The sequence below is a fragment of the Trichoderma breve genome, chromosome 2 (genome assembly GCF_028502605.1).
Source record: "Trichoderma breve strain T069 chromosome 2, whole genome shotgun sequence".
NCBI lineage: Eukaryota > Fungi > Ascomycota > Sordariomycetes > Hypocreales > Hypocreaceae > Trichoderma > Trichoderma breve.
In genome coordinates this window covers 2709899-2734567 of record NC_079233.1, presented here as the reverse complement: position 1 = coordinate 2734567, position 24669 = coordinate 2709899, and the positions used below count along the sequence as shown (strand labels likewise).

Below are 24669 nucleotides of genomic sequence, written 5' to 3'. Positions count from 1 at the left end.
TTGTCGTCGGAGCTTCCGGCGGCCGTTCCCTGCTTGGAGGCCATTGGGCAGCTTGCGTAAGTCTAGGCAAAGTACCGCTCCGTCTACCGCACGGGTAACGGGTACATGGGCGCCGCACTCCGGGTCCGACGAGGAAGCTTGTCAATGGGACAAAGGACTGGGACTGGGGAGGGACGGGTCGGCATTGTACAGGATTCAATATTGGACAGCTTGGTACCTGTGCTGGTGCTGTTCGCGTACACTGTACAGGTACTGTTACTGTGCTGTGCTGGTGCTGTACTCGTAGCTGTGGTAGTACTGTAATCTGCCCTTGTTCTATATATATCGATATGATATATCCGGCATCCTGACAGGGGGGCTATGTTCACGCATTTGCAGCTGTTAGCGGCTGTAAGGCCGATGGATGGGAGATGACCACACAGCACAGCACAGCACAAGGCAATGTACATTTTGGATGCCACAGCCCCAGCAGGCTACTGTAGAGTACAGGCGCAGTGACTGCATTGATCCAAATAGCACAGCTGCTGATAGTAGTGATAGTTGGCACACCACCACGCAATCATCCGTCTCGGCCGCAACAGGTAAAGTGGCGAACATGACGCGATAACCAGCCTCCAGCACCGCAGCGAAAACGCAACTGACTAACGCGGTGATCTGCTGGGAACAAGTCATTGGCATGTCGCAGCAGCACTAACCGCTGCTGCTTGGTGGAATCTACTAGTAATCCCTGACCCCGGTTGCGCCTCTCAGGGGTGGGATAGACAGGGGCGTGCGCGTTTGCATGATGGTGGTGGGCGGGCTCCTTTTTTTTTTCTCTGGGGCCTTGCACTCGGCCATGCTTTATCATCCCATCCAGACCGAGATATAAAGCGAGCCAGAACTTTCGTTGTCAGCTTTTGTTTTTTCTCTTCTTTCTTCCATCAACCCACAGCCGAACAATTCCATTCGTTAAAACTCTCCAAACTCTTTACCAAAACACCAAAAACTAAAACCCAAACCCAACCACCACACAAACCTTCAAAATGCGTGCTGCCGCTGTTATCGCTATCTTCGCTGCCACCGCCATGGCCCAGACTGGCGGCACTGCCTCTCCCACCAACGGCACCAGCACCACCGGCACTGGCAAGCCCACCTCTGCTCCCACCTCCGGAGCCAACTCCCTGTCTCAGAACATCCTCCTCGGTGTCGGTGCCGCCGCCGTCCTCGCTGCCAACCTCTAAGCGACTCGCGCCTCTTGCTTGGCTTTCCACTGCCTTGAGGATCTAAGGGTCGTGTTGTGAGCTTTTCAGGAAACCGGGAGGAACAAGGAAACTCGGAGGGATGGGGAATTGAAAGAAAAAAACAAAAGAGGGAGAACAATTTAGTGTGTCGACATCTTGGAAGCAACATCTTTTACCACTACGACAGAGATGGCTGCTCAGGATGTAAGAGTCAATTCCCAGCCTTGATCCTCTTTTCCCGGAGCCGGCCTGTCCGGGGCCGCAACACTAATCGGGTCCTCCGTCAACGAAAAACAACCACGGCTGGCTCGGGGAAGGAGATCTTTGGCGCGGCGACTACTTTTTTGCTTTTCTACTTTTTTATTCTTTTTTTCCGCAAGACTTTTTTCATTTTCAACCTTTGCTACTTCTCTCGACTTTTGCATAAAGTGCGACATACCATCTAGAGGTTTTGTCTGCCCCGGGAAAGATGGCGTTTCTACAATTTTCTGGAATTGGAAATAATTGTGTGCTTTTTTGTTTTTGTTATTGTGTGATGCGCCGGCAGATGTGATACGAAATTCATTCTTCTGACTGGGAACTGTTTTGGTCGATTTTTTACGGCTTGAGGAGGAATGGGGAGGAGGAGAAACTCGTCGGTGTGTTTGCGCGAGTTGGTTGGAATCCGCCGAAAACAGATAATAGTAATTAATGCAAAAGGCAATTCCCTCTAAAAAAAAACCTGTTTTCTCTCGAGTGAATTAATTGTGTGACCCGACCGTATTCCTTCTAGTGTGCGATAAGTGACTGCTGCCAGAGAAGAAAAAAAAAAGACGTGATCCATTATGACTACCGACTGGGGGGGTGTGAGATGATATGATCCCTGTCTTTATTTTAGGCGCCTAGAACGCTGGCTGTTTAATGAAGCAATTTGACACCATTTGATAAGCTGATTCCAACGTTACCACAGACTCTCGTTACCTGATATACATGCAAAGTACATTTCTCTGTGTGCCTTTTCTTCCTATACCGCTTATACTACCTTCTACCTAGGACTGTAGTACCTACTGGTATCCATCATGACATCCATTTGATGTTTATACTGGTGCCCTGCCATACTTGGTCGCCATGATCCTTGTACAGTCGATAAACTTGTCAAAATCGCGCACCAGCTGCGGAAAGTCCTGAATCAGCTCCAGCGTCCGGGCCTTGAGCTCAGCGGCCTTGTCGCCGGCCTGGGGCGGATCCACGGCATCATCGTCGCCTCCAGCTGTATGGACGCCTCCTCCGTCTCTGTCATCCTCACAGCTAGTAGTAGCCGCTTCTGCTGCCACTCCAGCTGCTGCTGCTTGTGCTGCTGCTTGTACTGTTGCCGCCGCCGCTGCTGCTTTTGGCCCTCCGTCGTCGCCTTGGCCGCTGCCGCGGGTGCCGACAACGCTGACGGGGCTTCCGCTTGTGCTCTGGCTCTGGCTTGCAAACCAATGCTTGTTCAGGGCCGACATGCGGACGAGGAATTCGTCATAGTCGACTTTACGTAGCGTCGCCTGATTGCCGGGCGAATGCCGAAGCGATTCAACACCACATCAGCCTTTTTACTCTATTACTCGTACTTGTAGATATAATGTACTCGTAGGTACTCTGCAAGCCAGAAAAATAACAGGTGAAATTCCAAAAGTACTTGCTTATGAAAAACGGGCATCGCTTGATACCCGGGAGGCAATCATCGGTTGAGTCATACGAGGGCAAGCCAATGGCAGCGCCAGTAGACCTCGTATAATTGACAACAAGCCATGTTTCCCTCCATCACATGTTGGAAAAGCGAAAAATAGATTGTGAAAATGATAAAATAGGGTTGATCATGTAATGTAACCGAGTGTGTCTTCTGTCTCCTGGGCGGGTGTGGGATGATCACCACATCCAGTCATCACCATCCAATCCAGCCCAAATGCGGCAAACGAGCCCAAATGCGTCAGGTGTCTTACTTTTCGGTGGAGCTGCCAGTGTAAGATTATGGAGATGGGGCTTCTTCTGTGTGGGTTTGTGATGAAAAGAATAAACATAAAATAGAATGAACGAATGAAGACGAGGCAGAGGGGAAAAGATAAAAGAAAAATACCAGTTGAATCAAGGAAATGAGGTCATACATACCTGGGCCAGGCTTCCCCATCGCAGCATGAAGAGCATCGTGTCGTCTGCATATCCCGGGACGTTGAGCATGGCGCTGTTGACTTCGCTCGCGCGCTGCGAGCCCCCGGTAGAGCTCATCGTGCCTGTTTCCTCAAAGCTGATTTGAAGAGACGGAAAAATATTATTTATAGCTCCCCCTTCCCTTTGTGTTTAGTTTGGGTTACGGCGGGCGTGTGTCGTGTGGGCGAAGTTGAGTGAGTGTGTGTGTGAGCGAGTCAAAATGGAAGCTCGCCCAGAAGAAGGAGAAAAGAGCACTACACTAGGACTGACGGGTATGAAGCCGCTGTTCCAGGCCAGGCGAATCCCATCAGCCGCATGAGCCCTACGAGGCGCAATGGTCGGTGAGCCAAAATGTGATGAATGAGTTGGAAAATGAGGACTAGTTCCATACGAAAAGGCACAGCAGTAGTCGAGTTGTTAGTTCTTATGCACGCTTCACTTGATCGAGTTCGTTTCTCAGCTGGCACACAGCCTTGCCGACGCCACGTGGGGCTGTGCTCGCCTTGCTTCTTGTGGTTGTAATAATTGAGAATTGATATATTGATTCATTGATACATGTATGCTTGGAATCTTTGAACTTGTCAACCCTCATTGACACTGGCTGTCGTCTCCAGGATATCAACACCAGGTCTGTAGTATCCCGGCCGCACCGTTACATATATGCTATAGGCAGCTCGCATTTGATGGAATCCAGAATAAAACCCGAACTGAGGCCCAACCACCTCAATGTCAGCAAACAAGCATTTCGATTTGTCTTTCAAGGCTGCCTTGCGCTGACAGCTAATGCAGAAGCTGCAGATGACCCGCCCCTTGACGGCCTCTTGTCTCACCAATAATGGCAGAGCATCTACGAGCACTGTATATCAGCATCGACATCTACAAGGACATGCCCGGATGAGCTTCTGGCTCTGGAGCATTGTATCTGGTACTCGAGCCTACTGGTCCAAGATACATCCAAGGCAGGTATTGACGAGTACGACTTATTTATGCACATTTATAAGCTGTGACTAAAGGTAAATTCACTGCCATCTTCATGAATGGTAAAAATACCCGTAGATTTATTCAAGTTCCATGCCAATAAACGCTTAACAACAAAGCCAAGACAAAAAGAAAAATCCTAAGCCCTTCCTGCCCCCACCATTTCCATGTCCCAACATACATGTATTCTCGATTCCATCCTATCAGCACCCAGTTTCGCCTCATCTACACCCCTCCCCCTCCGCCTTGCCAGTTGAGCGGTTTCCTCCCCACGATGAACCGATAAGTAGTAATCAGCCTGAGGTCCCGACTTCGAAACTCCCGCTTGACGCCCTCCATCAGCACGTCCGCCTGGTCTTTGGAATAATTCAACACGCGGGTGAAGAGCGCTGGCGTGTGCGAGTCGACAGACATTTGCATGTGCGTGAGCTCAAACTTGCCCAGCTCCTTTAGCGTAGGATCCTTGGCCCATGGTCCGATTGGTATCTGTTGTTTGTTAGCTTGCTTGTTTCATGGTTTGACCTGTAGAATGTCAATGCCAGAAGAAAGCTTCAACGTACTCTGTATACCTTCTCCTCCACGTCCTCGAAACCTGCGTCGATGATCCACTGCTTCTGATACCGCGCCACATTAATCTGCTTGCCGTACATCCTGCTCGCGGCATCCAGCTTATCAACCCATTCCATCGTCCACGGCGCCCGGTCACAGCTATCGTCGTCGCTAAAGATCCATGCATCGTACTCTTGCATCTCGAGCCACCCGCCGGGCTTCAGATTCTCCATCACCTGCTGGTAGAACCGCGGCCAGTCGGCCGACGTGCCGCTGAGCGCCCGCCCGTGTATGTAGTCGAACTTTTCGTCCTCGTGGTACGTCCACTGGTCCTCGTAGTCGTCGACGTGGAAGCGGCAGTTGTTGGGCACCCACTCGGGCTGGATCGGCGACAGGTCGACGCCGAAGACGGACGCGTTGGGGAACTCGTCGGCAATGTCAATGGCCCAGATGCCCGTGCCGGTGCCCAGGTCCAGGATGCGCAGCTCGTCCCCCTCGTCGGTAGGCGACGGTAGAGGCGCTGTGAAGAGGCGGCCGCCGATTAGGAGGCGCCATATGTGATGCTGGAGGTCGAGCCGCTCCTGTTCCTGCTGGTCGTTGGGCAGCACGTACTGGCCCTCTCTGTAGGCGTGATAGCGACGGCCGTTCTCATACTGGTAGTTGTAGATGGACGACGTGATGGAGCCGGTGTAAGCCGAGTCTTGATCGGAGCCATAGGTCGAGTCGACATCTGCCGGGTCATCGGGATATGCGTCGTGCTGGTCCCAGGTTCATGTAAGCGGTTGTGCGACAGCCATCTTCAATGTTTCCTCATTTCCCTTTTGACTCTTCCTCCTCCTCATTGACTTTCTTCCTCCCCTTCTTCTCCATTACAAAAAGACTCTCAACATGTTGCATCACATAACGCATGTAATTCGACACACGTGACGGAGATCAATGACGGGCTGCAACTCACATCGACTTGGACCGGCACAGGATTGTCGGCATCGCCAGCCACGAGGCCGGCCAGCGGCGTCATTGGCCCGGCAGACTGCGACGGAGAATGCCGCGGCGAAACGGCTGGGGATTTTTCCTTGCCCTTGGGAGAAGTGGGCGGCGACTTTGCATTGTCAATGGGAGACGCCATGGTTCGTGACGCAGAAAATATGACTGGTGACTTTTTTCCCTTCTCCCTTCCCTTCTCGCCTCGCTCGTGCGACGGTACGCGAGGCTCGAATACGCCAGGGGCCCTCCCGGCGATCGCGATTTCGAGAACGGCTGCTAAAATCGGCGGACGAAAGAAATGCTTCCCTATTTCTTCCCGTTGTTCTCTTTCTCCTTAACTAGTGGCCTCGGAAACGGCAGTATCGATCCTGTAAGGACAGAGTCGTGTTGGGGCGGGGAGCGGCTTGCGGGATGCGAGGCTTAGAAGCTCCGGGCCTTGTCGGCCTCGGGAGGGCTAAGACACTTATGAGCTAGCAGCATGTTGGACGAGTAACTCGGGCTGGACTGAGACCCGAGTCTGATTTTCAAGTTGATATTGGGTCATGAGGTGTATGGCTGCATGAGAATATGTGTACTAACGGAGGTCCTTGCATGATTGTCTGTGTAACATCAATGGGCTCTGCGTTTGATGTAAGCTCACAAGGTGTCTATTATGCCGTGCCATTTTGGTGTGGCGTCGCCAGCCGTCAGTTCTTTATTCCTTCTTACATACCTGACTATTGATCCAGCCGTTGTAACATGATCTCAGCCCGGGGAATCTAAATGGAGGTACGGCAATCTTTCCCACCCTTCCACGTGTAAGCACTTGTATCTATCTGCAAGTCATAATAGCCCATGAACACGATACTACATGTACGGAGTCCATACGGCATTCATCAGCGTCAAAATCAAATGAAGACATACACTGTAGGGCCTCTTGATTCTTGTGGAACCAAGGCCTTTACAAAGCCCGCGCGTCTTCTTTCTTGGCCTTCGCCGTCGCATCCCGCTCTCACGCCACAACTCAAACTTACTCATACAAAGCCGGCTAGGTCGGTGCTGCGGTTCGCCGACCAATATACGCAAGTGGGCTGCCGGAAGCGTGATTGATCGCCGTGATAGGCCGACGAAGCTGCGCAATTCATCTCACATGTCTCCACACGATTGCTCAACCCCTGACCCTGCTAGGTCTTTTACACGTGGGTTTAGCCGTCGCTCGCGAGGAGCTGGCCCATGGTACTGGGACTGGACCATGCGAAATTGGGGACTGTTTTTGCACGCAAATAGCACAAAATTTTTAAGACCCAACAACCAACGCCCATGGTCCCGGCTAGCTGGTAATAGTGGTTCTCTCACTGCTTCAGTTAGGCCTGTCTTTGTAAGTTGCTTGAACAAGATGTGAATACATGTACTCGTATGTAGCTGAACGTTTGCCACCGATGAGCCGAGTCTTTGAGGAATGTTCTTATTCCCCTTTTGTCCCGTTGACCGAGCCTATGCGTTGGAGTAGCTTTCGGAGTACCAGCTAGTGTCGTAATTCCTTGTTTCGACACCGCAGATGGCGCATACACATGCTGCTACTGCCTTACCTTATACAATTTTAGTGTTCGATTCCCTTGACTCTTATGATGCCCGTGCCGTTAAGGGGCTTAAGCTGGGGGAGCTGGTGAGGGGCAGGCGGCCTAGATTAATCAAATCAACCTCTGAGACTTTTCTGTAATGCGAGTTGATTCCCTTCTCTCGACTTGTCTCTTTCAATATTATCATCTCGCCCGTAGTGGAGACGCCAAGTTTCCAGATTGAGCACTTCTCAGTCTCCAGCTGGTACCATTTTTTGTAACCATCAATTGTCGAACACGCCATCGCCTCTCGTCGAAATCTCTCACATTCATTTCCAATCAAGATCACAATGGGCTCTGAAGGAAGGAAGCTCATTTGCGTCGTCGGTGCCACTGGCAACCAAGGCGGCTCCGTAGCTCGGCGGTTTCTTGCCGCCGGATTCCGAGTCCGTGGTCTCACTCGCAATTCTTCCTCTCCCGCAGCCATAGAGCTTGCATCACAAGGTGCAGAGCTGTTCGAGGCGAATCTCGACGATCCAAGCAGCCTCGACCAGGCATTTGCCGGTGCAAATGTCATTTTTAGCGTTACCGACTACTGGGAGCCCTTCTTCCACCCGGAGTCCCGTAAGGCTGCCGAAGCACAGGGAATCTCGTACCGTCGATTTGCGTACGACACAGAGTATCGCCATGGCAAGAACATAGTCGACGCCGCTGCAAAGGTCGCGGGTTCGCTGGATGCAAATGGTTTCCTCGTTTCCACATTGAGCCACGCGGGCAAATGTAGCGGCGGCAAGTTCAAGGAGCTGTATCATTTCGACTCCAAGGCCGACATCTTCCCAACATACGTTGAGGAGCACTATCCCGAGCTTGCGGCCAAGATGTCGTGCATTCAAACGGGCTTTTTCTACACAAGTTTCAATATACTGCCGCATTCTTATTTTGGAAAAGTAAGTTCAAGTTCAAGTTCATACAGCGTGTGGTTTCTGTCTTCATGAGAAACTCGCGTGACATCAAGTCTACCCTATGTTCTAACACTGTATTTAAGCTTCCTGATGGACGCATTGAGATGGCCTTTGCTACGGTTCCTACAAAGACCATTCCCCATTTCGCCCCCGTCGATGACATGGGCCCTTTCACCTATGCCGTCTGGCAAATGCCCCCTGGAAAGCATTACATGGCCGCGGGTACAAACTGCACCTGGCCAGAGTTTATCGAGACTTGGAGCAAAGTTTCTGGCGTTCCAGCCACCTACAGGCAGATTTCCCCCGAGGAGATGATTAAGGCAACTGGCGAGCCGCAGCTTGGCGGCGAGATTACCGACATGTTCTTGTACAGCTCGCAACCAGGTTATGACGGTGGTATGGACGTTTTACAAGCAGAGGATATCAGAAAGGTATGTGTATGTCCCATCCAGTGAGATGACTTTGTTATCGTTAACGTTTCGTGATTAGGCTGGCATTGACTGTCCTATGACAACTTGGGAGGAGTGGGCAAAGAGACAGGACTGGGTGGCTATTCTCGCTCGTCTGCATGGCACTGCTTAAAAACGAAACAAATACCCATTTCCCGTTTCCTAGCTTATTTTTTTTTTAAATTGTTCTGAAAAGATAGATCCAAAGATTGTGAGTACTGATAATATTAAACCATCAACTCGACTTTGGAAGTTTAATGCTTAGGAATGCCCCTACTGCACTTCGAGAGATACACACCCTGATTTGTGCTTACCGCGCGATTATTGGAAGGATTGCAGAAGGTGCCGGCCTACGTGAACTATATAATTGGCCATGAATTGCCATACAACTGAAATTCTACTGTAATCGAGGAATATCTGGTATTGTCTTTTGCGGTTCTGAGCTGCTCCTAGAACCTAGCTTTCTTCAAGAAAGTCCTCGAGTCATTAAGTAGAGGCACTTCCTCTCAATCATCGCATATGGCGTAATGAAACAGTCAATGAGCATGATTTGTAGAAATTCTTGTATCGTCCTGCGTCTTGCGTGTTTCCATATCCCATACAATCTCTTTATACCTAGGTAAAGTATGGCTAGTTTCTGGTGCCGCATGTAACAACCACGTTCAATAAATTGTGAATATTGTAGAAAAGTAAATAGACAAGCTAGCATAGCGACTATTAGTTAGATGTCAGGCGAAACAAATGAAACAAGCAAATGACTGTTAGTACATCTATCATACAACATGTTTATGGCCTTCGTATACAAAATCCGAGCTTCGTTTAATTCAGCCCGCCCCCAAAGCCGTGAAATCGATCACCACCCAACCCATGAAACGCCGTTTGGTAATACCCTTCGTCCCAGGTCCCCAAGTCTCCATGTGGTGTCAGCTCTCCCGGAGCGTAGAAATGGTCAGGCATTGGAAAGCTGTTGCCAATGTCTCCGTCATTAGGATCAGAGACGTTGTTGTTCCAAGACTGAACAGCAACAGAATCCATAGGACCGGTGACGCCCATGCTTGGCATAAATGACATGTCACCCGAGAAGTTATGATCCAGCATGCTCACTGCTGCCGGTGTAGGCACAACTGAAGGATCAGGAACCAGGTTGCTTCCCCGCCTGTGAATATCCTCCTTGATAGTCCGCACGCTGTCTCGGGGTCCGAGGGCAGAGTTTCTGATGCTACCGCTTTCGTCGGAACACTCGTCCATCATCACCACTCCAGAGTCAGGTCGAGGAAGTATTTCCCTTCCCTTTCGCGGGATAAGGCTTTGGAAGCTCTGTGCCCGAGATGGCTCATTCCGCTTGTTGCTGCGATTCGTGTAGGGCATGCTCTGAGCGGCGCCGATGCATCGCTCTACAGCCTCCATAAAGCATTGCTGGAACTTGGTGGTCAGGGTCTCTAGCGTTGCTGGATTCGAAATCTTGTCGCGAAGAGAAGAGTGTAGGACTTCAAAGGACGACATGTAGTAGTTGGAAAGCTCGAAATGTTCAATAACGGGAGTAAAGTCTACACAAATCAGCATTAGCGAGTTTTCACCTCCGAACTCCACAATCTTATAGTGCGTACGGTATTGATGAATCTGGTGGTCCTCATCATCTGGAAACAGAATGTTCCAAATTTCTTTCCATTGGGCCTCAGGGGAGGCACCGCTGGCTCTTTTACGAGATAGGAGCTTGACTGATGTCGTTCCATCTACTCCCGACTCTGGATCGTGATCCATGATGTCGCACATCATCTCCTTGGGCAGACGCTGGTGATCGCGAAGCTCTTTCCGGGTGTGGAAGTCACGGTTGCACCTGTCACAGACAAATGCGGATGGGTCGTCTCTCTTGTGTTGTTTGACAATGTGCTGTCTGTGGGAGCGTGTCAGCAACGTAATGCACACACACATGCGAGCTGCGCATATGATGGCAGATAGGGAGGATCAGTTCTTTGCGTACCTTAGCTCAGCAAACTTGGGAAAGTATGTCATGGCACAGCTGTGGTGATCCCTGACATTAAATCGCGACGGGTTCCTCTTTCTATAAGGACAGCTCAGACGCAGATTCTCCTCTTCCTTCGGATTGGGCCGTATCTTCTTGGAGGGATTGTACCCCAGGCCCTCACCCTCGCTGAAGTCGCCGTCATCTTCATCCCCTCGGCCTTGCTTCTTCCTCTTGCCGCCGGATTGCGAGTCGCCAGCACCGCTACCGCCCTGAGAAGGGGTTGAGGAGCTGCTTGATGTTGACATGACTTGCGTCATATCAGCGTCTGATGGCGTGGCCCAGAAACAATTCCCGACATCGCCGATAAACTTGCCCACCAGATTCCGCACAGCCGGCGTCACCTTGGACGCCTCCTCTTGAATATCTACCCCAAAAACTAATTGGAGGGTATAATCAAGAATGGCTTCAGTGTCCTGAGAGGAAACGTCATCTGATGCATACGATGCTGTATCCCACTTGGAGGAGGATGATTGTTCAATGGTTGATGTCTCAAGCTGCGGCCACTCGTGAGAGTCGCTGGGAGTCAAGCTCTCTTCCTCTTCTTTGATGGGTGAGACGCTGACGGTAAAAGTCAATATACATGAGACCAGAGTTGCCTCTGAAGATCTTCTGTGCTTGCCTTGTAGATTGTTCCAGGCAGTCGCTCTCGCTAATAGGAACGGGAGTGATTGGAGTGGCGACGTGAATCTCCCCTAGCTTAGCGCTGAGGTCTGGATATCCTGCAAAGGAGTAGCCGTCATCGTCATCATTGACGTGGGTTGAACAAAAGGATCCCGTAGAAGATTGGTGTCGATGAAACACCCGGCTGGCAGGACGTGAAGCGTCGATAGAATGCCCGCAAAAGATATCGCTGAGGTCGCTGGCGTAGCTGGTGCTGATGGGGCTGGCCAGTGTTGAGTGGGAATAGGTCGTCGCAGAGTCTGGCACGTTTGCCGACGAGATGCTGCTCCTTGTCGAAGCTGTTCTCGAGCGCAGGCGGAATGAGCTAGGCGCAAAATGAAGGCTTTCAGGGAAGTGCTTCCGCTGAGCAAAAGTGGCAGAAAGACCTTGGCTCTCGATGCCGGAGTGCGGTATAGTCAATGCCTTATCGCTGAGGGAATCTCTGGATCGCGAATCTTGTCGCACGTGTATGGGAATATGATTGAGAGCAAGGCCTGGTCTTCGATCTGCATGATCAATTGGGCTATCGGCCATGGAGTGAGCCGCTGAGAAGCTGGCCCGTCGCAATGTCATGAAGTGCTAAGGGAGAAAGTTTTAATTATACAAAACCGACTTGGCTCGGACTCTGTCCACTTGTCAGTGTTTTGTCCACAGCGCCATGTCGAAGTTGAAAATAACAATGGTTGAGGGGCCACTGTATTAAGGCAGGAACAAGAGAAAAGAAACACAAGAGACGCTGACCTACATTAAAATTAATTATAGTATATTAATTGCGTGGAAAAAAAGAAGGGATGAAGGAAAGAGAGAAAGAAGAAAGGCTGCCTCTCCAGAATGCCTTATCGTCGATAGGTGCGGGATCGCCTACTATTATCCGTCTTGTATGCCAGGATCAAGGCGCTGGGGAATGCCTCGCGAACCGCTAAAAACTCGAGCTTGGATGCCTTCTCAGGCCCCCATTCTGCAGTCCTGGACTTTTGCCTGCAGACTCTAGTGTCTGGCGATGGGGCATGGCTTTGCCCAGCTGGGCCATACGACGGCATCCTTCGTGGGGACGAGCCACGGAGCTGCGCCTCTGATTCGCTCATGGTGACGGCTGTTGCATGGGGAGCACTGCTGACGCAGGCAGAGACGATCTGTCGAGGCAGCCCTATGGTTCGCATCTTGACAGTCGCCAAGTGGCCGAGTTCTGGTCCTCGATCTGGGTCTAGGTTCTGGGTTTAATAAGGGACCCTCCTGATACGGCTTCGAAGCCCGTCGAGCAGCCAAACGCGGCAAGTCAGGAATGGGCACGAATAGGCTAGAAAGTCCAAAAGACGATATCGCACCTTGATGGGGATGGGGCCGGGTTTGGGGTCTTGTCTTGGTCCGTAAGCGCCAGCTGAACGTCCGTCATCGTCTCATTGTGTTGTGCCGATAGCCACCCCTGGAGGGATGCGCCTTAATCTCTGATCCGGCGGGACGGCGCGCATTAGTCGAGCGCGTAGGTAGGCAGGATAGATTGATTGTGAATATCACAATTTCGATCCAGTTGCTCTCAGTGGAGGAGTCGTGGAGTTGAAAGTGGTCAGATGGCAGATTGGTAGGTATCAGTTGAGGCCGGATAAAAATAACGCCCGGAAAAATCAACATCAGGGTGCCGTTGTCCCATAGCGGACAACTGATGGTGGCTGCCATGGGCTTTCTCGTCTCTTGACACCTTGTTTATCTGGCTTCACAAGTCGACTTCTGTCTTCTCGTTGGCTAATGAGGACTGACTGGCGTATCACGGATACTTTGAAACGTTCCTTGGTCCTCGGGCTTGTTGCAAGTCGAGTTGCATGGGGGTCGTTTTTAGCCTTGGGCTGAATTATGCGTACGAGCAGTGCGAGCAGCCCTGAGCAAGTCCTCGCGAGGCTGCTAGCTTTGTAAAGTTATGGATAGGACAATGACAATGACTGCACTGGTTGTCGGTTTATAAGGAGAAGAGACTGGAACTCGGGGTTGAGGGATGTAGATTAAAGTATTTCATTTGAACCTCTCTGTATAGACAACATTATCTCTTTGAAGCTCTACAAAATCAGTCTATCTGTCAAAACTCGTTTCTGAAGCTGTTGATACTATCAATTCCATTCAGACAATCGTCCAATAACATCAAGAACGCATGCAATCAACCATGGGCGCCTCTCAGCAACCAAACAACGGCTCGACCCAGCTCAACGGGAACAACTCAGCCTCAGGCCCATCCACTGCTTCTAGGTGAGTGTGGTGGCGCTTCTACCGCTAGCTTCCCGGCTCCCTCCCCCCAAAGTGACCACTAACAACCGCCAAAAACTCGGCTATGTCCGCTAACGCACGCCATCGACGCCTGTAGCACAGCCCAGAGCCCCGCCATGCTCTCCAGGTTCCTCTATGACAGGACAAGCGTACAAGATCGTCTGGTGGCGCGATCATTCAATGCGGCAACTCAAGGATCAGGGCACGATGCAGCTGCAGCTGAGCTAGAGCATTACATGTCACAGAGTTCGAGCAATGCGCAAGCAGCCGGATCGAATGTGAGACTAGCTTGACTTGATTTGCTTTGACGTGGAATTGAATGTATGGGACAACTGATTTACGAATCATGTATTTTTAGATGTATAAAATTAGTACAGTGGCAAATATCATCAATACTACATACAACTATATCTGTACCTGTCGTGGGGACATACTCACAAACATGAAGGATGCGGGCTAGGAGCAGTCGGTCCCGAGATGCTTGGCCTTGGCCGTCTGCAGGTGCCATCAATGGCATCAAACGGGCGCATTCCTGAGTCTACTGGGGCTCCATGTTATTCTTAGGCATTCTCCATCAAATTGACCCTTCTAGAACCACTTGAGCCTCACAGAGCCTCACATCTGCAGCACCAGCTTTGCCTGTTGTGACACAGTCCCACCCTAGCGGAGATCCCGATTCAAGAAGAGCATAGGCCACAAGCAAGCTTGAAATAGAAAGAAAGGGGTATCATTGAATCTCTACAGGTGACATACGAGATAAGCTATATCCAATCAATTCATGTTGTCAAAGTTGGGCGTTTCATGAAGCCGCCTGGGCCAGCTTCCTGCGCTTGTTTCTTTCGTCTTGTTCTGCCAACACTCGAGCGGTCAATGTCGCAGCCATCGAGTTGTTGATGCCTTTGATTCTCGAGTCTGTTTCCTTCTTTGCTCGGTTGGCATCGTTCTTCTTGGCCTTGTCTTCCTTCTTCTCAGCGTCTCCCTCCTCTTCAGCATCTCCGGCCTTTCGCTTCTTCTTCTTGTCCGACTTGCCCTTCTTGAGCGTATGAGTGAGGCCGGTTGCCTGTAAATCTTCGATTCGCTTCTGTAATCTGTCTAAATCTTTCTCAGCAGTCGGGAGGATAGCTATCACATTCTCTTGGGTAAAGGCTTCTCCACACTCTGGACAGGCTTCTTCTTTGATCTCTGTAATGGCAACCTCTGCAAATGCGTGGCCGCATGGCACCAAGTAGACGGCCTTTGTCGCCGGGCCCATTTCCTTCATGGAGATTGGGCAAGCCCACTTATCGCCCGTCTTGGAGAATTTCAGCTTTGCAACGTCACGGAGTGAGCGGATGCCCAGAGATGCTGGTGTCACTTCGTTGGGATCGTCGGACGGCATCAGCCCCTTGAGAATAGCTTCATAGCTGTATAGTCTCCCCCGCCAGTCTGAAACTACTGCATCCAAGTCGAGGGGCGCATCGCTGAGGGCGCAATGAGCCCATGCATGTGCGAGTGACTCGAGGGCCGTCGCCTTGAGTTCAGAGATTGTCGGTGCGCGCGCCGCGTTCTTGACAAGCTCGCGGCGCTTGGGAATGGATCCGCCATCATTGCCCATGGCTGCTAATATTAACGATGTGTATTTTGGTGTAGGTGTAGTGGTATTGGGTTCGTATGTTTAGACTTCGATGGGATGAAGCGATTCGGAAGTTTACGAAAAAAAAAGGTATCCTTCTTCACAAGCAAGTGGCGAGGGTCGGCAGAGCGTGACCAAGAATTAGGTGGTCATGGAGCTAACTTTCTCCCACTGGGTAGCCGCCGAAAGTGAGATCTCGCTCACTGACGAATCACCGCTGCCGTTATCGATAGCACTTTCCGAGCCTCATGTGCCGCTCAGTGCTAGCACTAAGCTTTACGCACAGTACCCAGCCCGTCTCAGCTGGAAAACTTACAGTGCAGCTACAGTGCGGACAAACGCGCAGCGATCGATCCTACGAGCTATGAGGCTAACGGGCCTTTCCTTGTCCTACCCAACCTTCATTAATCCGGCAACGCAGCTTGTCGGAGGCATCATGACAACGTGACCCTGGGCTGCCAGCGAGGCATTCCTTTGACTGTGTCACATCTTCATCCTTATCATCCTCACGACAACCATCTGCGAATTTTCCCCGACCAAGAGCCTCGACCACTGTCGCGCGTCATCCTATTTTCCTCGGTGCGATTTCGACCTCGCAGTCGAGCTTCCGCGACTCATCGCCTCGGTGCGGTACATGTGGCGCTTCCATTGAAGCTCCAGTCGACTTGGGGACGATGGCGCAGGCACAGCAGGTCGCCCTAGAGCGGCTCGAATATATCACGAGGGGATTGCGGTCAAGGTGAGCTCTCGTGGTGGGGGTGTTTGTAATGTTGATGTTTGGTCAAAGGAATGACGACGCTGATGAGCCGCCCCTCTCCAGAACCAGCGACGATTTGCGCAAGCGATCGGCTATCCAGCTCCGAGAGCTGGTGACTGTATGCCATCGAGGTAAGGCGATGTCGACTCCGTCTTGTGCATTTCGAGGGACTGCACAATTAACACCCCTGCAGATCTTAGCCCCGAGCAATTCCTCACCTTCTACAACAATGTTAACAATAAAATCACCCAACTCATCACACATGGCAGCGACTCCGCAGAGAGGCTGGGCGGCATCTATGCCTTGGATTCTCTCGTTGATTTTGAGGGCGTGGACGTGGCCGCCAAGTATACCCGCTTCACACAGAACCTAAAGACTATTCTACGTGGCAAGGATACTATGCCTATGCGGCATGCTGCGATTGCCCTTGGAAAGCTTTGTCGACCTGGAGGGGCCATGATTTCGGAGCTGGTTGACTCCGAGGTGAACACTGCACTTGAATGGCTGCAGAATGACCGAGTCGAGGAACGACGATACAGTGCAGTTCTCGTCCTGCGGGAGCTTGCGCGAAATGCACCTACCCTCATGTACCAGTATATCCCGACCATTTTTGATTGGATCTGGGTCGGCCTTCGTGATCCAAGACAGCTCATTCGCGAAACATCGGCCGAGACCGTCAGCGCTTGTTTCCGCATCATTCGGGAGCGAGACCAAGAGATGAAGCAAATATGGATGAGCAAGATCTACAACGAGGCGAGACAGGGCCTGAAAGTAAACACGGTCGAGTCAATCCACGCATCATTACTGGTTTTGAAGGAGCTTTTGGAACAAGGTGGCATGTACATGCAAGAGCATTACCAGGAAGCCTGCGATATCGTCTTCAAGCACAAAGATCATCGTGACCCGACCACGCGAAAGACTGTGGTGCTCCTGATACCAGACCTGGCAAGCTACTCGCCAGCCGATTTCGCCCATTCTTGGCTTCACAAGTTCATGGTCTATCTCTCTGGCATGCTGAAAAAGGACAAAGAGCGCAACGACGCTTTCCTCGCCATCGGAAACATAGCAAACTCAGTCAAGAGTGCCATCGCCCCCTACCTGGACGGCGTTCTGATCTACGTGAGAGAAGGCCTCAGCGTACAATCTCGCAAGAGGGGCTCTGTAGATCCAGTCTTTGACTGTATCAGCCGTCTTGCCGTGGCTGTCGGCCAGACTCTCAGCAAATACATGGAGGCACTCCTTGACCCCATCTTTGCCTGCGACTTGACGCCTAAGCTGACGCAGGCCCTGGTCGACATGGCATTCTATATCCCGCCCGTCAAGCCCATTATCCAAGAAAGGCTGCTGGACATGTTGAGCGTTGTCCTCTGCGGTGAACCCTTCAAGCCTCTCGGCGCGCCGCAGCCAAACACTCTAACCTCGGTGCCGACTATCGCAAAGGATGCCAAGGATCCACAGGCGTATGAAAATCGCAAGACGGAGATCAAACTTGCATTGAACACTCTCGGGAGCTTTGATTTCTCTGGTCATGTTTTGAACGAGTTTGTTCGTGACGTGGCCATCAAGTACGTTGAGGACGAGGATCCGGAAATTCGAGAAGCGGCGGCTCTCACTTGCTGCCAGCTTTACGTCCGAGATCCCATTGTCAACCAGACCAGTTATCATGCCCTCCAGGTCGTTGGGGATGTCATTGAAAAGTTACTCACTGTCGGTATATCTGACCCAGAGCCGAATATTCGGCGGACTGTGCTGGCTGCTCTTGACGAACGGTTTGATCGTCACCTTGCCAAGGCAGAAAACATCCGCATCCTCTTCTTCGCTTTAAATGACGAAGTGTTCTCTATCAGGGAAGTTGCCATCTCTATTATCGGTCGACTTGCTAGGTTTAACCCGGCATATGTTATTCCCTCCTTGCGAAAGACTCTCATCCAGATGCTTACTGAACTCGAGTTTTCAGATGTGGCACGGAATAAGGAGGAGAGTGCCAAACTACTGAGCCTCTTGGTTCAAAACGCACAGTCACTGATTAAGCCATATGTCGAGCCAATGATCTCTGTTCTTCTCCCCAAGGCCAACGATCCCAGCCCCACGGTCGCTGCTACCATTTTGAAAGCTATTGGAGAGCTGGCCACTGTCGGCGGCGAAGACATGCTGCCGTACAAAGACCGTCTAATGCCGCTCATCATTGATGCCCTGCAAGATCAGAGCTCAAACATAAAACGAGAGGCGGCTCTCCACTCTCTTGGCCAGCTGGCAAGTAATTCTGGATATGTGATACAACCTTACCTAGAGTATCCTCAACTATTAGAAATTCTCCAAGCCATTATTAGGACAGAGGATCAGAGAGGTCCTTTGCGACAAGAGACCATTAAGCTTATGGGTATTTTGGGCGCATTGGATCCCTACAAACATCAGGTGAGCACCTCGGCCTTCTTCTTCCCTCTCGAATGTGTTCATTCTTGGACAACGAAATTACGAGAAGAGCTTCGAGTTCGCTAATTGCTGAATGCAGCAGGTTGAGGAAAAGACACCCGAAATGCAACGACGCTCAGAGTCAAATCAGATGACAGACATATCACTGATGATGACTGGATTAACACCGTCTAACAAAGAGTACTTTCCTACCGTCGTCATCAACGCACTCCTCCAGATTCTCAAGGACCACTCCCTGGCTCAGCATCATGCCGCCGTTATCGAGGCTATTATGAATATCTTCAGAACGTTAGGACTAGAATGCGTGTCATTCTTGGATAGAATCGTTCCTGCATTCTTGCTTGTTATTCGATCATGCCCCCCTACCCGCTTGGAGTCGTACTTCAATCAGCTGGCCACATTGGTGAGCATTGTACGACAGCACATCAGAAATTATCTTCCAGAGATTGTAGAGATTCTTCAGGAATACTGGCACAAGTCGGCTTCATTACAGACTACGATCTTGTCCTTGGTTGAAGCCATCTCTCGGTCTCTGGAGGGTGAGTTTAAAATCTACCTGGCGTCACTTCTCCCTCTCATGCTTGGTGTGCTCGACAAGGACGTGTCCACAAAGCGAACGCCGTCCGAGAAGGTATTGCACGCCTTTTTGGTATTTGGAGCGAGTGCTGAAGAGTACATGCACCTTATTATACCCGTTATTGTTAGGACCTTTGAGAAGCAGGGGCAGCCAACGTTTATCAGGAAGCAAGCGATTGACACCATTGGCAAAATTTCCCGTCAAGTGAATTTGAACGATTTTGCGGCCAAGATTATTCATCCTCTAACGAGAGTGCTCGACAATGGAGAACCCATGTTGAGGCTCGCCGCGCTTGATACACTCTGTGCGTTGGTACAGCAGCTTGGAAGAGACTATATTCATTTTATGGGAACTGTGAACAAGGTCATCAACCAACACCAGATCCAGCATCAGAACTATGATCTCCTTGTTAGCAAGCTGCAGAAAGGCGAGGTTTTACCGCAAGACTTGACATCAGACGCCCGCCTCTTGGACATTGGTGATGAAACTCCTTTTGCAGATCTGGGTACTAAGAAGCTGGAGATGAATGCCATCCACCTGAAAGCTGCGTGGGATACCAAAGGAAAGTCAACAAAGGAGGATTGGCAGGAGTGGCTACGAAGATTCAGCACCACGCTTCTTACAGAGTCGCCAAACCACGCCCTGAGGGCATGCGCCAGCCTTGCGAGCGTCTACTTGCCTCTAGCCCGAGAGCTTTTCAACTCGGCCTTTGTTTCATGTTGGAGCGAGCTTTATGAACAGTTCCAAGACGAACTAATTCAAAATATCGAGAGCGCCATCAAATCGGAGAATGTACCGCCAGATTTGCTTGGCCTCTTGCTCAACTTGGCCGAGTTCATGGAACACGATGACAAGGCTTTGCCCATCGACATTCGGGTTCTCGGTAGAGAGGCTGCTCGTTGTCACGCCTACGCCAAAGCGCTGCATTACAAAGAACTGGAATTCTTACAGGATCAAAGCAGTGGAGCCGTAGAAGCCCTGATTGTGATCAACAATCAGCTACAGCAGTCAGATGCTGCTATTGGTATCTTGCGGAAGGCTCAGCTATACAAGGAAGGCATTCAGCTGCGCGAGACATGGTTTGAGAAGTTGGAGCGATGGGAGGAAGCTTTGGCATCCTACAACAAGCGAGAAAGAGAGGTGCCTGCTGACCAACCCATCCCCATTGATATTGTTATGGGCAAGATGCGTTGTCTTCACGCCTTAGGTGAATGGGACGCTCTCGCTAGCTTGACCGGCAGCACATGGGCCAATTCTGCACCCGAAGTCCAAAGAATGATTGCGCCGCTCGCTACGGCTGCCGCGTGGGGTCTCGGCAAGTGGGATTCGATGGATAACTACCTGTCTTCTCTCAAGAGATACTCTCCAGATAGGTCATTCTTCGGTGCCATCCTCGCCCTTCATCGGAACCAGTTCAGAGAGGCCATTGCTTGCATTGAACAAGCTCGTGAAGGCTTGGATACAGAACTTAGTGCTCTTGTTAGCGAGTCATATAACCGGGCGTACCAAGTCGTTGTCAGAGTTCAGATGCTTGCTGAGCTGGAAGAGTTGATTGTATACAAGCAATGTGATGAGAGGAAACAGGTCACTATGCGCAAGACCTGGGAAACAAGACTGGAAGGTTGCCAGCGTAACGTGGAGGTTTGGCAGCGAATGCTGCGGCTACGTGCCCTGGTCATTGCTCCCGGGGAGAACATTCGCATGTGGATCAAGTTTGCCAACCTTTGCCGCAAGTCGGGCCGTATGGGACTGGCTGAGAAGTCGCTGAAACAGCTAATCGGGTCTGATGCGCCGCTCGAAGCCCTGATCCCGTACTGGAACGATACCAAACAGGCAGCAGCAGCACCGCGCAACGCCCCGCCTGCCCAAGTCATTTACGGCATGCTCAAGTATCAATGGGAACTTGGCCAGCAGCCTAACATGAAGGCTACGGGAATTGCTGAGAGAACTCTATACTGCTTACAGCGATTTACCAATGACTCTGCCCATCGTCTAGACGTTGCAAAGGCTCATCTTACTGCTCAGGCAGGAAGCGAAGTGAACCTGCCACTCGAGTATGGCTTCCAAAACCAAGTTGATCCTTCTGTGATGAGCCCACAGACACAGCGAGCGTTGGTCGATCAGACAGTGCTGTTGGCGAAATGCTACTTGCGACAAGGCGAGTGGCAGATTGCTCTCAACAAGGATGATTGGCAATACACCAAGATTCAGGACATTCTAGCCTCCTACTCCCAAGCAACCAAGTACAACCCCCGCTGGTACAAGGCCTGGCATGCCTGGGCGCTTGCCAACTTTGAGATTGTTCAGACCTTGTCCGCTAGAGGTGAAGGACAGTTATCAAGGGCAGACCAGACGATGATCATCGAACATGTCGTGCCAGCCATCCAAGGTTTCTTCAAGTCCATTGCGCTATCCGCCGGCAGCTCGCTTCAAGATACGCTGCGTCTATTGACGTTGTGGTTCACTCACGGAGGCAATTCAGATGTCAACACGTCTGTGACCGAGGGTTTTGCAAACGTCAGCATTGACACATGGCTGGAGGTGATACCTCAACTCATTGCTAGAATCAATCAGCCAAACAAGCGTGTGCAGCAGTCGGTACACAATCTGCTAGCTGACGTTGGCCGGGCTCACCCGCAGGCGTTGGTCTACCCACTTACCGTAGCCATGAAGTCATGGCAGAATAGTCGACGTTCGAGGTCCGCAGCACAAATCATGGACAGCATGCGTCAGCACAGCGCCAACCTCGTTGCCCAAGCAGACACGGTTAGTCATGAGTTGATTCGAGTTGCGGTACTCTGGCACGAACTCTGGCATGAGGGTTTGGAAGAGGCATCGCGGTTGTACTTTGGCGACCACAACATCGAGGGCATGTTTGCGGCACTGGAACCTCTTCATGAACAGTTGGAGAGGGGCCCTGAGACTTTGAGGGAGATATCATTCGCACAGGCCTTTGGGCGCGATCTTAAGGAAGCCCAAGACTGGTGCCACCAATATGAGACGAGCCGGGATGTTAACGATCTTAACCAAGCTTGGGATCTCTATTATCAAGTCTTCCGTCGCATCACAAGACAGCTGCCGCAGGTCACAAGCCTGGAGCTTACGTACTGCTCCCCTAAACTACTGAACGCGAAGAACCTCGATCTGGCTGTTCCGGGAACATACAAGAGTGGACAGCCCATCGTGAGGATTATGTCCTTTGAATCAACCTTTACCGTCATCAACTCAAAGCAGAGGCCGAGAAAACTAAACGCTAATGGCAGTGATGGTGTTTCATACGCTTTCCTGCTCAAGGGTCATGAAGACATTCGACAGGACGAGCGTGTGATGCAGCTGTTTGGCCTTTGCAACACTCTATTGGCAAACGATTCCGAATGCTACAAGAGACATCTCAACATTCAGCGCTATCCTGCCATTCCGCTCTCGCAGAACTCTGGATTGCTGGGATGGGTTCCGAATAGTGACACACTGCACGTCCTCATCCGTGAGTATCGCGAGAGTCGCAAGATTCTCCTCAACATTGAGCACCGAATCATGCTCCAGATGGCACCAGACTACGACAACCTAACGCTCATGCAAAAGGTAGAAGTGTTTGGGTATGCTTTGGACAACACGACAGGCCAAGATCTTTACCGTGTTCTCTGGCTGAAGTCCAAGTCGTCAGAAGCTTGGTTGGAGAGGCGGACAAATTACACTCGTTCCTTGGGCGTCATGTCCATGGTGGGCTATATCTTGGGTCTGGGAGATCGCCACCCTTCGAATCTTATGCTCGATCGCGTCACTGGCAAGATTATTCATATTGACTTTGGCGACTGTTTTGAAGTTGCTACGAAGCGTGAAAAGTATCCCGAGAGAGTGCCTTTCCGACTAACCCGTATGTTGACGTATGCCATGGAGGTCAGCAACATTGAAGGAAGCTTCAGAATCACATGTGAGCACGTAATGAGGGTCTTGCGAGACAACAAGGAGAGCGTAATGGCTGTATTGGAAGCGGTAAGTAAAATTTCCTCAAGGACTTGACAAAGAGTTGCAAAGCTAATTCGCTGTTCATAGTTTATTCATGACCCTCTCCTCACTTGGAGACTCACTAATGCTGCCTCTCCGGCTGGGCCTAACTTCCGCTCCGAACGCGAAGTGGCGCTTGCGGGCCCCCACGCAATGCGAGCGCGACGACAGTCTATCCTGGATGCCGATGTTGCACCATCTGAGCTTATGGCAAATGTTGAATCTTCAGCACCCCCCATGGCTAGGAACAGGGCCCGCACAAACAGCTCAACGATACCAGAAGGTGCCCAGGCCAACGGCGCGGAAGAGAGAGAGAGCCAAAACGCCAGAGCGATCGAAGTGCTCGACCGCGTTTCACAGAAGCTGACTGGACGCGATTTCAAGCCTAACGAGGAGCTAGATATCATTAACCAAGTGAACAAGCTCATCATCGAAGCTACGAAATTGGAGAATCTGTGTCAGCACTATATCGGATGGTGCAGTTTCTGGTAGGCGAGGGGATTAAGCATATTAGGCGGGCCTTGGGGAAATAGCGGAAATAGACAGCAAGTGGATGTAGGAGTGGCATGTCTTGCAGGTGATTAGCAGCGCTTCAGCATCAGAACCAGGAAGGGTTTGAATTCGGATATTTTGGCAGCGGGATCAGCAAAGAGGCACACATTGAAGTTGTGCCTCTCCTCTTCTTTCTTGCTTGACCCCTGATGGGAGTTTGGAAGGGAGGAAAATGCTTTTGGCTATGGCAGTTGTTTGCGCGCCGGCCTGGGGTTATAATTGTAATCGTCATGACGAGCGAGCAGGTTTATTATTTTGTTTTAATGATGCATGAAATTTTGAATCTTGGTTCGCCTCTTTTATTTCTGTTTGTTTCTCGTCTATCTATCGTGTCTCGTAGTAGGTGGTCAGTCTAAGCGCCCGACTCCCGTACATATCGTATAGAAACAACATGTCAGTTTTGATCATCTTTCAGGTTTTTAATCTGCTAGATATAATTAAAACTTGTTACGTCTAAAGAGAGAGTAATTCGAAGCAAATTGGTATCAGTAATTTTGGTAGTTTGACTAATACACGCCGCTTCTAGCTAGACGTTCTCACGCTGTCAAGCTAAGTAAGCATGATTATATATACAAGTCAGCAGCAACAAAAGAAAGTCATATTTCATATTTTCCCACACATTCCGTCGGATAAGCGCGGAATTAAATCCGTCTAAAGTGTGTCAGACTTCTTGTCATTGCATGTCACTTTCTCTTACTTGCTTATAATCAGAGCACTGAGTTTCCTTCTTCTTTGTCTTGGGCTGCTGAGGGTTTCCTGTTATGAGGATTGGCATATGCTTTGGTGAGATTTCTCCACTTGAGGGATTGCCTTTTTTGTATTGCTCACGTCTTTTTTGAATGTGTTGCTTTGGTTTAGTAGTGTGAGGATGACAGATTGGGCTGGTACAATGAAAGAGTGGAGAGAGGGAGAGGGTAATACTGGTCTACTTTTGAAGTTTTTTTTTTC

General features: G+C 50.7%; 7 protein-coding genes across 7 annotated transcripts; 3 read left to right on the top strand and 4 right to left on the bottom strand.

The window, feature by feature from the left end:
• Nucleotides 1-1022: 1022 nt before the first annotated feature.
• Nucleotides 1023-1448, top strand: T069G_03050 (uncharacterized protein; the record flags this gene model as incomplete). The annotated part of the gene is made up of 2 exons (XM_056170260.1): nucleotides 1023-1184; nucleotides 1365-1448. The coding sequence occupies 2 exons, from the start codon at nucleotides 1023-1025 to the stop codon at nucleotides 1446-1448; spliced, it is 246 nt and encodes an 81-aa protein (XP_056031152.1).
• An 848-nt stretch (nucleotides 1449-2296) lies between these two features.
• Nucleotides 2297-3464, bottom strand: T069G_03049 (uncharacterized protein; the record flags this gene model as incomplete). The annotated part of the gene is made up of 2 exons (XM_056170259.1): nucleotides 2297-2743; nucleotides 3348-3464. 2 exons carry the CDS (start codon nucleotides 3462-3464, stop codon nucleotides 2297-2299), a joined length of 564 nt encoding a protein of 187 aa, XP_056031151.1.
• A 1125-nt stretch (nucleotides 3465-4589) lies between these two features.
• Nucleotides 4590-6039, bottom strand: T069G_03048 (methyltransferase domain-containing protein; the record flags this gene model as incomplete). The annotated part of the gene is made up of 3 exons (XM_056170258.1): nucleotides 4590-4850; nucleotides 4925-5671; nucleotides 5869-6039. The coding sequence occupies 3 exons, from the start codon at nucleotides 6037-6039 to the stop codon at nucleotides 4590-4592; spliced, it is 1179 nt and encodes a 392-aa protein (XP_056031150.1).
• Nucleotides 6040-7785: 1746 nt separating this feature from the next.
• T069G_03047 (nmrA-like family domain-containing protein) lies at nucleotides 7786-8979 on the top strand (the record flags this gene model as incomplete). Its single annotated transcript, XM_056170257.1, has 4 exons — nucleotides 7786-8059; nucleotides 8114-8382; nucleotides 8481-8828; nucleotides 8887-8979. The coding sequence occupies 4 exons, from the start codon at nucleotides 7786-7788 to the stop codon at nucleotides 8977-8979; spliced, it is 984 nt and encodes a 327-aa protein (XP_056031149.1).
• Nucleotides 8980-9665: 686 nt separating this feature from the next.
• T069G_03046 (uncharacterized protein) lies at nucleotides 9666-12692 on the bottom strand (the record flags this gene model as incomplete). The annotated part of the gene is made up of 5 exons (XM_056170256.1): nucleotides 9666-10393; nucleotides 10454-10740; nucleotides 10828-11430; nucleotides 11492-12038; nucleotides 12398-12692. The coding sequence occupies 5 exons, from the start codon at nucleotides 12690-12692 to the stop codon at nucleotides 9666-9668; spliced, it is 2460 nt and encodes an 819-aa protein (XP_056031148.1).
• Nucleotides 12693-14584: 1892 nt separating this feature from the next.
• On the bottom strand, nucleotides 14585-15379 carry T069G_03045 (rtf2 RING-finger domain-containing protein; the record flags this gene model as incomplete). The annotated part of the gene is made up of 1 exon (XM_056170255.1): nucleotides 14585-15379. One exon carries the CDS (start codon nucleotides 15377-15379, stop codon nucleotides 14585-14587), a length of 795 nt encoding a protein of 264 aa, XP_056031147.1.
• Nucleotides 15380-16071: 692 nt separating this feature from the next.
• Nucleotides 16072-23661, top strand: T069G_03044 (FAT domain-containing protein; the record flags this gene model as incomplete). Its single annotated transcript, XM_056170254.1, has 6 exons — nucleotides 16072-16136; nucleotides 16218-16285; nucleotides 16348-18569; nucleotides 18670-19476; nucleotides 19546-23157; nucleotides 23218-23661. 6 exons carry the CDS (start codon nucleotides 16072-16074, stop codon nucleotides 23659-23661), a joined length of 7218 nt encoding a protein of 2405 aa, XP_056031146.1.
• Between the last annotated feature and the right edge of the window lie 1008 nt (nucleotides 23662-24669).